The sequence below is a fragment of the Parasteatoda tepidariorum genome, chromosome 5 (assembly GCF_043381705.1).
Source record: "Parasteatoda tepidariorum isolate YZ-2023 chromosome 5, CAS_Ptep_4.0, whole genome shotgun sequence".
Lineage (NCBI taxonomy): Eukaryota > Metazoa > Arthropoda > Arachnida > Araneae > Theridiidae > Parasteatoda > Parasteatoda tepidariorum.
This window is the reverse complement of record NC_092208.1, coordinates 78,105,256-78,125,017: the sequence shown is the minus strand read 5'-3', so window position 1 is coordinate 78,125,017 and position 19,762 is coordinate 78,105,256. Positions and strand designations below refer to the sequence as shown.

At 29.1% G+C, this 19,762-nt stretch overlaps 1 protein-coding gene across 9 annotated transcripts in view; it reads right to left on the bottom strand.

Annotated features, from left to right (window-relative positions):
• Positions 1-11,918, bottom strand: part of LOC107438197 (phosphatidylinositol 4,5-bisphosphate 5-phosphatase A) — a 29,535-nt gene extending 17,617 nt beyond the window's left edge. For 6 of the 9 annotated variants that reach the window (XM_016050421.3, XM_016050420.3, XM_016050416.3 and 3 more), the window contains exons 1-6: positions 11,740-11,918; positions 11,400-11,465; positions 4,793-4,909; positions 3,963-4,071; positions 2,927-3,043; positions 1,827-1,934 (exon numbers count right to left, since the gene is read on the bottom strand). In XM_016050421.3, coding sequence (XP_015905907.1) covers positions 1,827-1,934; positions 2,927-3,043; positions 3,963-4,071; positions 4,793-4,909; positions 11,400-11,461 — 513 coding nt within the window. In that variant the 5' untranslated portion in view covers positions 11,462-11,465; positions 11,740-11,918. The remainder of the gene's footprint in view (positions 1-1,826; positions 1,935-2,926; positions 3,044-3,962; positions 4,072-4,792; positions 4,910-11,399; positions 11,466-11,739) is intronic. The other 3 variants (XM_016050418.4, XM_016050417.3, XM_071180651.1) reach the window with 3 other exon arrangements.
• Positions 11,919-19,762: the final 7,844 nt, after the last annotated feature.

The window sequence follows — 19,762 nt, the reverse complement described above, 5'->3', positions numbered from 1 at the left end:
AAATGTAAGCAGAATTAAAAGCACAATGTGGGCAGAGAATAATAAATACTATAACAGAAAAATAGAGTTAAATAAGTAATAAATAAATATTTGCAGATAAATAATAATGTTAATTTAAGCAGATGCGACTAAAAAATCTGAATATTCCTTAAATTTAAGGAAAACATAGGATATGACTAATTAACCAACAGAACGCATCACCAACAACAGTTTTACATCCTGTCTAACGAGAAAAGAAAGCAAAAATAAACATGAAGGTTTGTTATTACTTGATTAAAAACTTCAATAGTTTCAAAAAAATACATAAATAGAAAAAATATTTTTGTTTTATCAGGAAATATATTTTTCTGCTTCAAAAATACAGACATATTTTTGAAGCAAATAAACTTTTTATAATCAAGTAATATCCTTTCCACTTCAGTTTCTTCGGACTATTTATTTAGAAAAAGTTTGCTGTTCATCCACAACAATACCACTTTATGTATTCCACACTGAATGGGCATTTTTATTTGTTAACCGGCTTTTTCTCTCTAAATTTCAACAGTCAATGCTGTCAGAAACATGAGTTTAACACAAAATACGTTTTTTTTAGAGGATAGCAAATAGTTGAAAAAAAAATCTATTTTTGAATTCAATTAAAGTAAGTACATTGCAGCTAGAATTTCTTCAGATCTTTAATTGCTATCTCCATTTTCCTAAAAGGAGTATAAATCATATTTATACGATTTTAATATCAGAGATTGGTTTGCATGATTTAAAAGTTACACATAGCCATTCCAATTCACCCGATTTTAAAATTCACCATTGCGATTCATATTGGCACGATTTCAAATTAAAATATTTCGACATGTGTTAATGTGATTTTAAAATCGAACATCCTGATTCATAATTTTCTCGCTATTTCGGACATAAATAACAGACAGTTCGGACAGTTGAATTCTTTTTGAGTTTCCTTATTCATATACATTTTTCTTCATTTATATATATAAAATCAATAAATGCAAAAACATTTTTAATGACTTCACATATTCATAATGAAATAACTAGTTTTCGCTAAATATTGAAGAAAAATGCGTAAAATACATGCTTTTTCCTAATTTATGACGTTAATCGACACAACAAAGAAAAACAAATCCCATTTTAAAAAAGAGAAAATCAAGTACTTATTACAAGCCCCAGAAAAAACATTTAAAAAATATAAATCCAAAACAATCACCATTAAGCATTTTTTAAAACGCTGGACATGCAGGAAATGGTTGTGAATAAGTGTTTTTAAATTAAACGTTTTGTTTTGAGTTCATTCTATACAAAATAATTTTTACTTTCTCACTAATTTCTTTTGATAATGCACTAGTAATAATTTGAAAAAGAATAAAGGTGAAATTTGTTTAAAATACAATTTGTTTATTCTAATTATTTAATTTCACTTTCATTTGTTTTATACTTAATTAAACTGAGTAACATCTCCACTTACTATCACCTAGCCATTGTTTATTCCCCACTCGGCAGAAATTTGGATGGGGGCTTAATCAGTATTTTACGGTAAAGAAATTTAAATATAATTGCTGAGTTTCTACTTTGATATCACCTTTAAATTTTTTTATTTAAACTGACTTTGAGCTAAGTCCTATCAAGAAGTTTAAAATCAATTACAAAATGGGAAAACATAAATTTATCATCATTTTAGAACAAATACAAAAACTTCAAGGAGAAGAAAAAGTAACAAATATATATAATACAAGTAGAGAATTGTTATAGTTATAATATGTTTTGAAAATACGAAATAACTTCATTTAAGTAGAGGAAATAAAGGTTATTTTACTTACAATGATTCTTTGCTTGAGTTCTGTATCATGAGCAGCTAAATGGCAATTAACAATGCAAATAGAACAACCATGAATTGAAAATCTAATACTGACACCACCTTTATTGCCCTAAAGAGTAATGAATATTTAAAACACATAAAATATAATTTTCAAAAAGCAAATAATGTTTAATCTGCAAAGTTAAAAAAAAAAATAATAATGGGGCAAAAAATTGTGGCAGTGGAATAACATTAAAAAAAATTTAATCAAAGAAAAAAAAAATATCAATAAAATTCTATAATAAAATACTTTGGCCTTACTTGTGAAAATAAATCTGTCTCTATAGTTTCACACAGACAAAATCTCAAAATAAAATTTTTAATCTTTCTTTAAAATATTAAATTTATTTAAAAAAAAAGTTCAATTTCATAAGAATGTGTATTGCATCTTCTCAACATAGGAATAAGGACATTTGAAAAACAGTAAAGATGTTTCCTTGTCAACAATAAAGATTACCTATTCAACTAGTTAAAAAGAAATACATATTAGCATGTGCATTTTTAATTAGTTATTTCAAACAAGGACATTTAAAAATTTGGCATTTAAATCTGTCGGAAAGAAGGAAAGAACTTTGAACTGACTTTGAAGGAAAGAAGGTAGAAGAAATGACAGAAAATAGAACAAAAAGTGGAATATTAACCACAAGTCAAATGGTTACTGAAATAGATTTATGCAGCATATAATTTCTCAACAATTCATGAGTGCCCTTACATCTACATTAGTCTTTTTTTGATAGAAAAATTGCACTCTTTAATGATGAGATTAGCAGAATTGTACAGATCACACTGCATAAGCATAAACTACAATCCTATGTTGATATTAATGTAAACTGAAATATTACTTATTGGTATGGTATAAGAGGAACAGAATAAAAAAATAAAAAAAACTTTTCTCAATTCTTATATAAGATTTTTCATAAATTATATCTGTATTTATTACAGCATTATTTTAGAAAGTGTGAATAAAGCATGCTATCAATAACTGATTGATAATGATTTTAAAAATTTCACATAAAATATAAATTTTTATGTGCAAAGAATGAAGAAAACAAAGTTTCTTACCCACATCCCCATTAAACCTGTCCTTGTGTAATTAGTCTGTAAACCTCTTATATGTGTTATATGCTCTCGTTTGCTAAAAAGATACAATGAAATTCCCAAAAGACGAATCTGTTTCAACTGAAAAAGAAAGAATAAACATAAAATATAAGTGTTTGCATATAAACATATCATTAAAGGTAGTACAAACTACAACGTATTACAAATTACTTCATATAATTACAAAAAGTAAATTAAGAGGGAAATAAGTAACAAATTTTTTTATAACATTTGCTGCTTAGAGTTAACAAATCATGCCAAAAAAAAAAAACAACAAAAAAAAACAAGACAATATATCCTTTTTAGCAATATAACTTTATATGCAATCCCTTTTTCGAAAAAATTAAAAATATTTAAAACATACCTGTCAAAAGAATCATGTTGAGTTTGAACAAGATTAATTAACTTATGAATACAATGCTAAAAATATAAACAAATTCCATAAAAAATCTTTTATTTTAAAGGTTCAAAATATAAATACAGCATTCACATTTGCTTATTTTTAAAATGATTTTGATATAATACTAATTGAAGCATATAAAACAAATGATTACTCAGAAAAGTCTTTTTCTGATGCCATACATATAATTGTATACATTTAAAATCCTACCCTACCCTCTAGAACACAATAAAGCAAACTTTTAGACTATGGAAAAGGTAGACCATTTTAAGTTAAGGAAAACACTACTCTTCATATAATAATAAAATTAATATTTAATTTTGTTTTTAAATTTTTCAATATCTAATTTTTGCTGTTTTACCAAAAAAGTATCACTCTTAAAAAACTAAAACTATACAAAATATGTAGGGCAATTTTTCTTCAACATGCAGATTCAAAATATTTTTCTCTTACAAATTAAAAAATAGATAAAAACCTAATTATAAACACAAATAAAAAAAAATAGTTAGCTAACATTGAAAAAATATTAATTATTCAGTCTTAACAGCCTTGTAAATGCATTAGCCTTATTAATATTTGAATAACAAATACTAATAGTACCTTAACATAGTCCCACTTATGTAATATTTCTCTAAAACCAATCATCCAGGGATCTTCAACAATAATCTCTGCAATCATATCTTGAGGCTTGCAGCTTACTTCTTGAAGGCTAAAAGAAGTCAGAGAGGTAAATTAATTTTAAATAACATACAATAAATAATTGCACTTTTAAAGAAACAATTCCGGATTATAATGTTTTAAACTGAAATCTTTGTAGAAATAATTACAAACTAATTAAGTTGTTGATATTAGAAGTAAAAGCTTTATAATTTTTTTTATTTATTCGTTAATTTTTTTTTTTTTTTTTGATAAAACATAACTCTGTTTCTAAAAACTAAAAATAAGATAATTTAAAATATGATAAAGTGAAGAATTAATGTAGTACGTATTATATTTTCGATAAACAATTAGTACTATTCTACTAGTTTAATACAAGTTAGAATTAAGTAAAAGCATTGCAAAATATTTCCTAACAGCTCAATAATTAAAAAAACATTATTTATACACATTTAAAAGAAAAAAAAAAAGTAAATTAAGGCATATTGAACAGACAAATAATAGTAGTCTTTTAAAACTATCATCAACATAGTAATACTATCATCATCATAGTAATAGTAAACAAAACTATTTGTAACAAAATATGCCCAGAAATCCTAACTGTTCACACACTGATAGAAGAAACTATAAAATGATCCTGTTGCAAAATTAATGATATTCATTTAAAGAAGTAAACTTTAATTTCAATAATGAATACCAATTAATTTAAAAACAAGGAATTAATACACACTAAAGATTGGAAAAGATAATGTGAAGAAATTAAAATGCAATACCCAAGTCCAAAGAAATCTGGAAGATTGGAAACATCTACTGGTTCTTCAAGTCCCAAAACATTTCTTAGATCCTCAATTGGTGGTCGACTGACAACATTCCAAGTTAATAAATATATCCTAAAAAGAAACAAATAAAAAACTTTTAATTAGGGTGCAAAAAATTTTTTTAATCAAGAAACTTCTGTAAATGACTTTACAATATTTGTTCATCAGACTTATTTTAATACCAGACCAATTAAGATAGATTAATTATCAAGTAATATTGACACACAGTGATTCCGCTAGACTTTGGAAATAATGGGCTCTTTGGACCCAGGGCCTTCAAATTTCTAGATCCCTATTTAAAAAATAAATTCACTACTTCTTCCTCCAGATATTAAAATTCATTTTCAGAAAATTTAACTATTAATAAATGAAACAAAATATTTTAAAATAAGATATTTGAACAATAAAGGCTCTCTTTTAGGATGGATTAAACGTATCAAGGAGAAACAAAGTAATTTGATATACAGAGTTCGAATTTCCTTCTTCTGCTATTTATAAAGAAGAAAATGATATCTATCCACATTATCATGCCCCCCGTGGCAGAAACACGGCGACACAGCGACATTGTCGCAGAAAGGGACTGAGTTCTTGCAGAAAGATTATTCAAATTTGATTTATCACCTCTTACTGCGTTCGATTCGTATTGATTCGATCAAAACTTCTCATCTTTTTCCTCAGTTATTCATCATTCTATCGGCCCTTTTCCCATGGTTTTTCAAATTTGATATTTTAATAAGATATTTCAGTTATCATTATTTAATGTGCTTGATTTATGAAGATTTCATCGTAACTTCACATTGTTTAATGATAATATTTCCGAAAGCTGTCATTTTTTTCTGTTCACAAGCATTTACAAATTTGATATTTTTAATACAATGTTGTCACCACATGCAAATTTCGAATTTGTGTAATCACTATTTGATAGGTTCGATTTGTGACGATTCTATCACAATTCCATGCCATTTTTTTTAGGTTTTTCGGCAGTTACTTTTTATTTCAGCAGTTGCTTATACTATTTTATTGGTCCTATTCACATGATTCTCCCAATTCTGATATTTTTAAAGGATGCGCAAGACGTTTGATTCAAGGTGATTCATGGGTGCAAGTTGGAAAAAAGGTCAAGACTGAAAATTTTTTGACTGAAATACCTAACATACACAATACCCCCTCGGCATATGCAAAATATCTAAGAAAGCTTTACCATAATACATCAAGTTTAAATACTGTACAAAAAATATTTATTCATCTCTCTTTTGATAAAATAACAACAGGACATAAGAAAGTAGACCAATAACGTAGACCTAAAAAATATTTTTAAGTAGTAGAGAGTAGACCTAGAAAATATTTTTAAAGACAGAAAAAAAAAAATTCCGATTCCCGTCTTCGGGTCAGTCTTGTTCAAGATTTCTAAAATTTCAAGATTTCTAATTTTGAGAATTTTTTTTTCAAAAATCTAGAATTATGCTCATTTTAAAACTAATTCATAAAATTTGTGAATTCAACCAAGGAGTTATTTTTAATTTAATTTTTATCTTTAAAAAAAAAAAGGTCCAGAATAATGCTTACAAAACTTGTGTGACTTTATTCAATGTTCCTTAATTTTCTTCCAAAAAATTACAAGCAAGTAAAATATTTCTGATTTGTTCAAAATATAATAACTTATAAAATATTAATAGATATTTAACAAATCTGCGCATTTAAAATATTTAATGGATAAAAATTAATATTTAGTTTCTGCTTTCAAATTATAGTTAAAACAACTGACATGACACATTCAGAAAGAGATAAAATACACCAAAAAACAGCTTATACTTACGAAACATAAGCTGGGTATGCAAATCCTATTGCATTACAGATTAATTCTGCACCANGATCTATACATTTATAACTTTTCGTTATTATCGAAGATTATGCAAATTTATACTTAAACAATTTAAACTTATTAAGAAATGTAAACTTATATTATGAAATTGAAAAAAAAATCTACACAGTTTTATTCTATGCATGTAGACTTATTTTATAAACACGAATTTCATCTATTATTATAAATTCATTACACATACATTTATAACGATAAAAATATCTTGCAGAAAGATATTGGTTCTAGTTAGGTTTGTCGCAGAAAGCCAGAAAAAATTCTGCCACAGGGATCATGCCAAATAATATAGAGTAACTCTGTAGATTTCCAGATTTCCTTTGCATTAAACTAGAGAAATTGATGAGGTATGATCAAAGTATAAAGAAATCACTTTCATTGTAGACAAAAAAAAAAAAAAAAAAATTATTCTTCCTTATTAGGTAGCATTTTTAAAGATCACAAATATGGCTACATCAGACATGTGATCGCTGGAAGAAGAAATTATCTGAAATTTTTTTTCTCTCTTTTTTTTAGTACTTACTTTTGTACGTATATATTTGTACATAGAAAATAAATAAATGATGTGTTTTTATGAACAAAAGTAACATTTATAAAATGTGAAGAAAGGAAGAATTTTTTTTTTTTTCCCTAATAAATTTTTCCTTATCAACACTTAAAAGAATGTATACATAGGGAAAAATTACACATTCTTCCTTTTTCTCACTTTACAAGACATCATTTACAAGTTCTTTAACTCAAAGCATTATTTTGTACTATATTTAAAATTAGTTGGTTATACACATATTTAAACGAAATTTTGTTGATGACAGAAAAACCACATAATCGTGATCTTAGGTCATAAAAATAGTATAAAATGCCATAATTTTTTCAAAATGCAGGTTACTAAAAGGGAACATAATTTGAATCTTACTTTTGAGTGAAATAGCATTACCTTATATATTTACATAAGCTATATTATTTAAGGAAGCTTTGATCAAAACGTTTAAAAATACATGCAGAATACAGAAAAATGAGAAAGGCAAGATTTTCAGGAAAGCAGCAAAGTAAAAAATGATGACATAAATCTTTACATAGTGAAAACAGCATGAACAATTAATTATTATGCAATTAGGAACGCAATTTTTTTTGATTAAATTAAATTTTAATACACACTTATAAAATCACAAAAGGTTAAAATTTTTATTAGAAATCTATACACACTTTGTGTCCCAATGGCACACTTTCATCAGTAGGACAAAATACAGGTATATTTCTGTATTTTGACCTACTGATAAAGGTCTCTGTTTTAACCATATGGTAAAAACAAAGATGATGAAAATTTGAGAGATTATGTCATAATAAAGAGAAAATGGTTCGAAGAGTGAAAAATTAATGATTTCAAAATATTAGGCATATATGGTACAACAGTAAAGTCACTAACAATAAAGTTTTTGATGATGTAGTAGCTTTTTCAAAAATCCAGGTCAACAACTTTAATACATTTATAGATGATATGGGGTGAAGAAAAATTGAACATATGGCAATCTGTCGTGCAATGGATAAACTATGGCGCAACCTTGATGTAATGGTCAATTGCTTACTAAAATTTTCTACATACAGGGATGAGATTAGGCAAAAGGCAAAAAAGCTGAATTTCCACGATAGTAAATTTTGCGCAAGCGCAAACCTTTAATAATAAATTCCAGACAGTTTTAAGGTAATAAATAATGTGTTGACATACAATTGTTAACACATTATGACAGCAAGCAAATGACAGCAAGCACCCTATAATCAGGGATGAGATTAGGCAAAAGGCAAAAAAGCTGAATTTCCACGATAGTAAATTTTGCGCAAGCGCAAACCTTTAATAATAAATTCCAGACAGTTTTAAGGTAATAAATAATGTGTTGACATACAATTGTTAACACATTATGACAGCAAGCAAATGACAGCAAGCACCCTATAATCAGGGATGAGATTAGGCAAAAGGCAAAAAAGCTGAATTTCCACGATAGTAAATTTTGCGCAAGCGCAAACCTTTAATAATAAATTCCAGACAGTTTTAAGGTAATAAATAATGTGTTGACATACAATTGTTAACACATTATGACAGCAAGCAAATGACAGCAAGCACCCTATAATCAGGGATGAGATTAGGCAAAAGGCAAAAAAGCTGAATTTCCACGATAGTAAATTTTGCGCAAGCGCAAACCTTTAATAATAAATTCCAGACAGTTTTAAGGTAATAAATAATGTGTTGACATACAATTGTGTACTAATCTATTATTATATAAATGATTACATTGATACTTAACATTTAGTGAGAAAATAAATTATCAATTGAAAAAATAAAGCTGGAAATTATATTTTTCCTCAGTTCACATAAGAGACAATTATTACTTGAAAAACTACCTGGTTTAGCAAATTAAAACTACTGAGAATATACATTAATATTTCATTTCTTTAAATAAATATTGTTATGTGATTTATAGCAAATATATCAGTAATATTACTTTTTAAATTATATTGGGAAAAAAAACTTTAACAATGGACCGAATCATTATGTTCATATTATAGTCTAATCTAACTAGAGCCCTCTGAAACATATCAATAACAGTGAAGTAGAAATATATAGTAACTCCTTAACATACAAAAATTGCTATTTTAGTTTGAAAAATTACATGACAATCAGCAACTGTTTAGATAATTGTTTTTTATTTGATAAGAATTTTGCATTTTATAGCATAAATAACAGCAATTATAAATAAAATTTTGATGATGAGTTAATTAACTCTTTTTCCAAAAAAAAAAATTAAATTAAATCCCTTTTTAAGTGATTGCTTTTGTTTGCTATATCTTTTATGTTTGCTATATTTAGTCGTTAGTCCATCTTCAAACATCTTGTGACAAATCCTATTTTTTCTTCTTTGCAAGCACAGAATGTAAGTTTTGAATATATTCCCTTCCAGTTTCTCTGATGTTGTAACACTTACATATACTAATAATCGTCGTTAGAAAAACAGTCACCTTTATAGTAACTAATTTAAAAAAAAATTACTTCTTACAAGAATCGCGATAGTTGATCTTAAAATTGCGTGAATATGAATAACAATTATGGATTTTGAAATCACATGAATATGAAACTAGATATACGATTTTGAAAATGAGAAAATACAAACTGGGATATAGAATTTTTAAAACGCGTAAATACAAATCACGATTCATAATTTTTAGATCGCGTAAATACGAATCATGATGCGTAATTTTTAGATTGCATAAATAAGAATTATGATGCATAATTTTCAGAATGCGTGAATGCGAATCCCAATGCCTTATTTTAAAATCACGTATAAATACGAAAATCAATGTTTGATATTATAAGCCGCATGAGCAAATCAGGACATTAAATTTTAAACTTGCGTGAATACGAATCTCTACATAGGTTTTTAAGAAGGTGCAAATACGAATAACATAACTAATTTTTAAATTTCGTAAATAAAAATCGCAATGTACAATATTCAAATCGCGCAAATATGAAAAGCTATGTTTGATATTAAAATCGTGGGAATAAGAATAGAGATATTAGCAGATTCCAGGCTTGGGACCTCTAAAAGGCTTGTCAGAAGCAGCGTCGTTTGAACTACGAAAATCAGATCTAACTGGAGGGTGGGTAAAAAATTCGGAAAATCTTATCTGCTGCCTGTAAAAGGGGAGAAAATAGCTAAAATAAGTAAAAATGAGAAAGGATTGGTAGCTATGTAGTTTGAATTTTCTGTTTCTCTTTGAAAATCGGTGAATTTTCTGAAAAAATGGAATACTTATAAAAAAAAGTGAAATTTTTAGAAAATCTGAATTTTTGATAAAAAAGCTGAAATTCAAGAGATGAAAGTGAAAATAGCGGAAATCCGCTAAAAAGCGGAAAAATCTCATCCCTGTACATAAAAGCAGTCAAACTGAATGATAGTTTGTTGGTCTGGGACTACTAAAATTAGACTCAGATTACCATAAAATAATTATTAGTTGTCCCCCGGACCAGCAATCAATATAAAAGAATGACATGTTGTTTTGGTTTTTTTAATTTTATGTTTTATTCTCTGATCTGTGCTATATTAACATAATAGCATATTTTGTCATAAATGTGTTCACACACTTTGTATTGCTGTTTTGCTGAACTAATTTTTTTCTTAAAAAACTATTTTTTCTAACTAACTATTCTAAAAAACTATTCTACAGAAGTACTTAAAAAAAAAAAAAGTTAGATTAATATATATAAACTGATCAGTGAAAATTTTCAGATTAGTTATATCTTTTAGTTACTGGTCCCATATAAATCAATAATTAAATTTTCTTATTTTATACCTGTAGAGTGAGTGTTCATTATAATGCATAATTCTAATAAATTTGTTATGCAACTCACATGTACAAATTTTTCACTGAATATGTTATTTAAATTAATAGCATAATATGTTAGAATGTGTTAAAATATATAAGAGTGCGTTTGCATTAATATTTTACTAGCTTTCATTCTGTACAGAGTATAAATGGGAACATATAGATAAGTAATAATATCAATATAAATTTTTTAATCACACAACATCAAAACTTAAAAAGTATTTGACAATGCGTTTAATAAATTGCGATAAAAAATTATGAAAAAGTTTTACTAACAACCACACAATTTAAAATTTACGTCTTAAATCTTACTTTAAGTCCATTAAAGGTGTAACCATGTTGAACGATTTCATTTGAGGTTCTAAGATAGTCATTTACCTAAAAAAAGAACAAATAATAATTGTTTAATCAGAAAATATAGAGATTCAATTTAATTAATATATTTCGAATTACAGCAATTATTTAATAAACTATATCAGAGCAATAGATAGAAAAAAAAAATGAAGACTTAAAACAATTTTCTACTAAAAGGAAATTTAAATAAGGAATTCCAGATATGAGGAAAAATAGATTAAAATAACGGATTAAAAATTAGGCCAGAAGATCTTAATTTGATTAGCTTTTGTCAAGATATTGAAAATAATAAATATACCTAGGTTAGACAGCAGAAAAAAAGCTAATAATTGACAGATTTACTTAAAGTATTTTGTTCTGAACAATCGAATGTTATTGATCTTAGTAACCTTTGATCATTTACCATTTTACCCATTAAACTTTCCTTATTTATCACATCGTCTTATGTCAAATGATCTTTGTTTTGGTTAGAAATCCATTACGTTAATTTCGCAGTTAAACAAATAACAGTAGAAAATGGTTAGAAATTAAAATAAAGCACTTCTACTCATACTTACATTTTTAACTGAAATAATTAAATTCCAAATAATTTGTTACTCTCCTTGAAAATTCAACACCGGCCGTGTTTAGAGCTTGAAAGGGGTGTTAACGTAACGTAACCAAATTAATAAGTATGAAAGGATAACTATAAAAAGCTAAGCACAGGTGGCGCTGGAGTTAAAATTCTTCCTAAGACTTTCGGGTATCTATGTGGTGCGCAAGAGCAATAACATAACAAGCATTTATATTTAGTTTTATGAAAAATAAAAACAACGTTGCTAAGACAACTCAATAATAATAATTACTATATTGACGTTCCAGACATTGGGATGTAAAAGTATTAATGGATTTATATATTTTATATTAACTTGTAAATAACTGTGTATATTAAATGTTGTGATGTCTCCAATTTACTTCGTTTTTATTTATCCAAAATCGCACATAGTAGGAAGATAGAAAACCTTCCCTTACAACTGGTGACCCGGACGTGATCTGAACACGCAACCTTCTGATCTGGAGTCAGAACAAATACTTCGGAAAACTAACGGGCCAGTCGATTGAAGAGGCCAACGACTACGGCCATCCAAATTGCCGCCTCTTTCTTTTTGACAAGTCAAGCAAAAGGCACTATCTTATTGACACTGGGGCTGACGTGTCTGTAATTCCACCGCCAAAACCCAATAAACTGTTCCCATCTGATTTTAAACTTTATGCTGCAAATTCAAGTTCAATCAAAACTTACGGCAAGCAACTTATCAGTTTAGATTTAGGCTTGAGAAGACGTTTCAAATGGAATTTCATCATAGCAGACGTCTCAAAGCCAATAATTGGCGCAGATTTTCATAAGGCACATGGACTTTTGGTAGATATTAAACAAAAACGTTTGTTTGATCCTTTAACATCATTGACAGTCTCAACTAAAATTGATTTTTCATAAATTATACATCTACTTCTGATTAATTTTTACACCTAAGCTTAAAAAAGCGTGCAATGCAATATTATTAATCTTGCAGTATTTATAATATCGCGCTTTCTTTAATTTACTTTACAACGAAACAATAACAAATGAATTTAGAGGACTTCGCAAGCATTAAATGATGCTACCAAGAATTAAAAAAAATGGTGTTACGCAAATAGTCAAAAAAGATAACACTAAAACGCTGACAATACGCTTTATTGAAGTTTTCATATTAATCTTCTCAAATTCATTAACGACTCACAACCTCTAGAATTTATAAATTGCACAAAACTCTTATAAATAGTAAAATTATGCGTAAATTTAAACACAAATCACTGTAAAATATTCCTAGAATATCAAGCCTGTTATCACACATCGCTTCATAAACAAAACGTAAGCAGATCTGCTCGAGAGATATATTCGAAATTTTCTATATTTCATCTGGTTTTAGGAGGCTTGTTATTGTTTGCATTTCATTAAAATATCGAAAAAACATTCGAATAAAAAATTGTGAATTATTTTTAAAAATTTACTATCGTTTCAAAATATATGGATGGCGTTTTCTACACTAGGAAACGTTGCAAGCTCAGTATCGCCTAAATTTCCGGGTTACTTTTTTCGTTGTATTTTAAAGCCATTTGGCATCATTGTGTTTTGAGATTCTTGCAAACAATGTATTTGATTACTTATTACTTGTGTTTACAAAGTTAACAATATTTAAATTGTGTACAAAGTAAACAATACACAATTGTGTTTACGATTCTAAAAGTGTTAACACTTACATAAGATGACATAATAACATTAATATCTTATGAAAAACGGCAGATTTGAGCTCAGAAATTATCTAATTTATTTCTTTTATTGAAAACAAAATTATCCGTTTGAAAATATCGCCTCGCAGAATAGCATGTAGTAAGCAGCTGCAAACTTTCTAACCGGAACTAGAGCAGGCATACAGCTCGAGATTGTTATTGTTTACACTTCTACTGAAAGCACCATCCATACACATATTTACAGATGCCCGATAAAAATATGATTTTCTCCACTTCGCAGTTTCGAGAACAAAATTTACGCAGTATTAGAAAATTAATAAATGGTCATTGCTTCACCACCACGCTTAGTCCACAGGCACTCTCTTCGAGCCGTTGAGAGGGGCATGAAGTCTAAAAATATAAGAAAGATAATTGGTTTGAAAAAGCATGAGTAAAAGTAAAAATATTGAAAACTAACGGGATGGCAAAAGCATAAATAAAATAAACACATAAAAAGATAAATTTAAATAATAAAAGCAGACAATAAAATTAGAATACCAGAAAGTTGCTGATTTTTTAGAATTAGTTTTGTGTGGAATTTGAAGCAATTAAATGGAAAATATTAGAAGCAATTAAAGAAAATTGTATCGAAAAAGAAGAAAAAAAACACCAAGAAGAAGAGGAAGAAAAACTACGCCAAGAACGGCAAAAACAAGAAGAACGCCAATTTGAACTCGAGAAATTAAGGCTTAGTGCCCAATTAAGTAGCCTTCAAATCAAAATATTGGTACTACTCTGCGGAATAAGTCGGATATTCATAAGTTAATGCAGAATTTTGATCCTAAAGGAAGATGAAATCAGTTTTTATTTGGTAATTTTTGAGCGTCAAGCAAAACGAGCAGAAATACCAAAAGAAGAGTGGGTTACTCATTTATTATCTTTTCCTTCACCTGACATAACAAAATTAATAGCAAGAGAATCTAAAGAACAAACATACAACAATGATCATGTTACGGAAATTTTAATGAAGAGGCTTAAGCTAAGTCCAGAAAAATTTAGAAACAAATTTATTCAGCACCAAAAGAAGTTCGATAATAGTTGGAAAGATTTCGTTTTTGAATTAAGGAACTATTTAAATGAATGGGTTCAAGGATTGGAAGTAAAAGATTTTGAAACCTTGCTGGATCTAATGGTTACTGATCAATCTAAACGAAGAGTTCCCAATGAAGTGCGTGATCATTTTATAGACACTTGGTCAAAAATAACTTCATCTACAAAGCTGGCAGAAATACTTGACGAGTACGAGAATGTACGTGGAAGTCGCAAACGAATTGACTTGCAGGTAAATTCTGAAAATCGGAGATTCAATTGGCGAGAAGAAAATGCCACACGGAAAAATTCACAGGGAGCTACTTCAAAGAATGGCCGAAATGACGAAAATAAAAGAAAATATGAGTTCAAGCAAGCAAATTATGATCAATTTGATAGACGTACGCCTTTAAAATGTTACGAATGTGGATCTACTAATCACTTACGACCTCAGTGCTCGAAGCTTAAGTGCCAAAAGCCACCCGCTCAAGTTAATCGAATTGGAGTAGGACACGAAGAAGACAAATTACTAACTCCGTACACTCTTATGGCTGAAGTAAATGGAGTTAGGATGCCAGTTCTTCGTGATTCAGGTGCAACTATTGATATCATATGCCGAAAATATGTGACTCCGGATATGTTTACGGGCGAAACTGTGTGGATACAACAACCATTAGATGAAGGCCCAACTTGTTTACCATTAGCAAAAGTTTCGATATCTGGTCAGTTTGGCGACATTGTAACCAAAGCGGCTGTGGTTAGAAGTGAGTTGAATAAAGGTCGATATCTCCTTGGCAATAGAACAGCGGCTAGATTGTCAAATCTGCAAATGACGCCAATGCAAATTTCAGAGTTAAATGCAGTTAATACCAGATCGCAAGCTCGTTTAAAAGCAGAAAATGAAGAATATGAGCAACAAAATTCGAACGATACCGAAAACTCTTCCGAACAAGATAATAAAAATCAAGAAATTATTTTAGATGAAAAAGATGACGAGCCAGTTTTAGAAACGGATGCCGTCAGTTCAGAAATGGAAGAGATATTACCAACTCTAAATGCCAACTCTGATGAACTTTCTTTAATACAGGTAGATCACGATGAATTCGTTAAAGCTCAACAGGAAAGTGCCGAGTTAAAATCAGTTTTTAAAACTGTGGAAGAAGGTATTCAAAATCAAAACAGTAAACATCGCTATCTGGTTGAAAGAAAACTTCTTTTTAAGTGCCAAGAAGGACGATTAGGAGAAATAAAAAAACTTTTAGTTATACCTGAGAAATTTAGAAGCCGAATTTTAAAGTTATGTCATGAAAGTATTTCCGGACACCTTGGCGTAACCAAATCCAAACATAGAGTGGCGCGATATTATTTTTGGTCAAAATGCTATAAAGAGATGGAAGAATTCGTACGAACCTGCAATAGTTGTCAAAAAGCGGGGAAACCAAATGATAAAAAAAGGCTCCTTTAAAAATTGTACCGGTCATACAGGAAATATTCTCAAAACTAAACGTTGATGCAGTTGGTCCTCTTCCCACCACGCCAAGTGGAAAAAGATACTTGATTACAGTCATTCGTATGTCGTCAAAATATCCAGAAGTAATCCCAGTGAATGATATAGGATCTGTGTCGCTGACTGATGCACTACTTAATATTTTTTGTAGAACTGGTTTCCCACGAGAAGTCCAATGCGATCAAGGAACTTCTTTTATGAGCATGCTAACAACTGAGTTTTTTGATCGATTTGGCATAAAGGTTCGGCATAGTTCCGTTCATCACCCACAGTCGAATCCCGTAGATAGATTTCATAGAACTATCAAACGGATCTTACGGGTACTTTGTTTGGAGTCTAGTTCTGACTGGGAGAAGTTTTTACCATTTGCCCTTTTGGCTTTGAGTACTATAACACATGAAAGTACAGGATTTTCGCCACCAGAGTTAGTACACGTAAAAAATTTGCGTACTCCTGAAACTTTGTTGTTTGAACAGTGGACCAAAAGCGAAATAGACGAATCTCCTGCAACGGAATACGTTTTTCACCTAATAAACCGTTTAAAAAGATGCCAAGAAATTGCAGTTAACAAGATGGAAGATGCGGCGTTAAAAAGGAAATCGTATTACGATAAAAATAGTATTAGGAGAGAGTTTAGTGCCGGAGATTTGGTTCTTGTTTTGGCTACATCTAGAGCTAATAAATTATCTGCTCAATGGATTGGCCGGGGAAGTTAGAAAGCAAAATGTCTGAAACTAATTATTTAGTGAATGTTCCAGGAAAAAGAGAGAACTCACAGATTTATCACGTAAATATGCTTAAACCATATTATAAACGGCCTGCAATAATTAATTTTCTATCCTGTGCAGAAAACGATTCTTCATCTTCAGAACAAGATATTGACTTTCCATAAGTGTATATTTCTCCAGATGAATTCGATGTATCTGAAATGATTAAAGACAGTCACCTTCCTAGAAGATCGCCTTAACGGACATGAAATCAACCAATTGAGGAATATTTTAAGAAGATATTCGAAAAGTTTTTCAGATAACCCAGGAAAAACTAACTTAATTGAGCATGACATTTAACTTAGTACAAATAAGCCAATTATTTCCAAGCCTTACCGAACGTCACCCCGACAAACAGAAATTTTAAAAACTGAAGTGCAGAAAATGGTGGATTTAAAAATTATTGATTTAGGTGAGAGTGATTATACTACTCCTATGATCCTAGTAGAAGCACCAAATAAAGATCCAAGGCACTGCATTGATTACCGTCGTCTCAACGAAATAACTGTAACACAATATTTCCCACTTCCGAACATAGAAGACCGAGTTGAAGAGGTAGCCAAGGCGAAATTTATCAGTCTTTTAGATTTCGCCAAGGGATATTGGCAAATTAAACTTAGTCCAAACGCTGAAAGATTAGCTACTTTTGTTACCAGTTTCGGAACTTATAGGTCATTACGACTTCCATTTGGGTTGAAGAATGCCACCTATTTTTTAGCAAATTAATGGCACGACTACTAAAGGGTTTAGAAGAATTTGCAGTGCTATACCTTGATGATATAGCAATTTTCTCAGATACCTGGGATCTTCATTTAGAACATCTTAATTGTGTATTGCAGCGTATCAAAGACGCAGAACTTACAATGAAACCTTCAAAATGCCGTTTTGCGCAAGATCATGTTCTTTATCTAGGACATATTGTCGGACAAGGCTGTAGAAAACCCTCTGATATAAAAACACGAGCAGTTGCCGAATTTCCTGTACATAAGACCAAAACTGAGATCAGAGCATTTTTGGGACTAGCGGGCTATTACAGTCGATATATACCAATGTTCTCTGTTCTAGTTGCACCATTAACAGACACTTTAAAAGGCAAAACAAAAAAGGGAGAAATTACCTGGACGATCGAATGCGAAGAAGCCTTCAAGAAACTAAAACAAAAATTAACGAGCCAACCTATATTCTTCTCTCCCAACTATGAAAAAGAATTTATCTTGCAAACAGCCGCTTCAGAAATTGGTATGGGTGTGGTATTAACACAACTAGATAATGAAGGCCATGAACACCCCATAATATATCTGAGTAAAAAGTTTAATGAGTCCGAAAAAAAAATATTGTACTACGGAAAAAGAATGCGCCAGTATAATTTTTGCCATCAAAAAATTACGACACTATTTAGATGGACAAAAGTTTACTATTCAGACTGATCATCACCCGCTAACCTGGCTTAAAACAAATGCTAGTTCAAATGCCAGACTTATGCGTTGGGCTATAGCACTGTAACCGTTTAATTTTAAAATTGTGCATAGAGCTGGTACTAAGAACAAGAATGCAGATTGTCTCAGTAAAGTATCTTTAAGTTCTTGATTTGAATTAGAAAAAAGTTAATTGATGGGGAGGAATATGTAAATAATGTTTATTTTTCCTATTGATATTGATACAGATTAGTCTTATTTCCTTATTCATATGTACGATTCATTTATTTTAAAAACTAACTCGTAAAGAAATTAGTTGCTATTAAAGTTTGAATTAAAGCTTTAATTAAGGTGGAAATATAAAATAAAAATGTATTGAAGTTTTTGAAATTGAACCAGTTAAGTTTAATTTAAGAAAGTGTTTAAAAATGATTATATTGAAAATGAAACAGGTGTTAAACGAATTTGTTTGTAGAGTAAAGTGCTAGTGTTCTTAAATATGTTATTTTTTATGCATATAAATATTAACAAGATTGAGTAGAATCTAATTATGTGAAGCTTAAAAACGTTAAGTATATTGTTTGGATTTAAAAAAAAAAGCTAGTGATACTAAGATAAAAAAAATAAGCACTTTGATAAAAAAAATCTGGTTAGCTTCAGTCTTTAGATATTGTTGTATATATGTAAATTCGCGATCGCAACGAACTATAGGGGGCGTTGTTGTATGAGACTAATACCTGCGATTTCTATATGAACAGTCATTCAGTTACTCTAGAGACCTCGTTAATGTAGCACGTAGCATTACAACGTTCCTTCTTTATTGTGTCTAATTAAATTTAAAAAAGAAAAATGTTTGATATTCTTTCTTATGCAAATGAAAACAAAATGGTATCTCCTTTTATTAGAGAAGGAATATCCAAAACGCATCGGAAAAATATTTGTACATTAACGGAAAAAAAAAACATTTATATTCTTATAAGAGTTAAAAGCTAATGTCCGAGAAATAGTTTTATTAAATTTAATGATATAACTTGAAAGGCCCATTCGAACTTTACATTCTATAGTTTTAAGAATCATAATACTTCAAAAATTAAAATGAACAAAAAGTATACATAAACCTCATAATTTTATGAAATTTAATTTTGGAAAAAAGTTTTTTGAGAGCAATTTTTATCAAAAAATTTCAAGTTTCAATAAAAATCATTATTTAGAAACTAAGAAACGTGAAATAAAGAATGCTGACGAAACAAAAACAAAAAAACAATTCTTTTTTGTCGCCATTTTTAGTGCTAC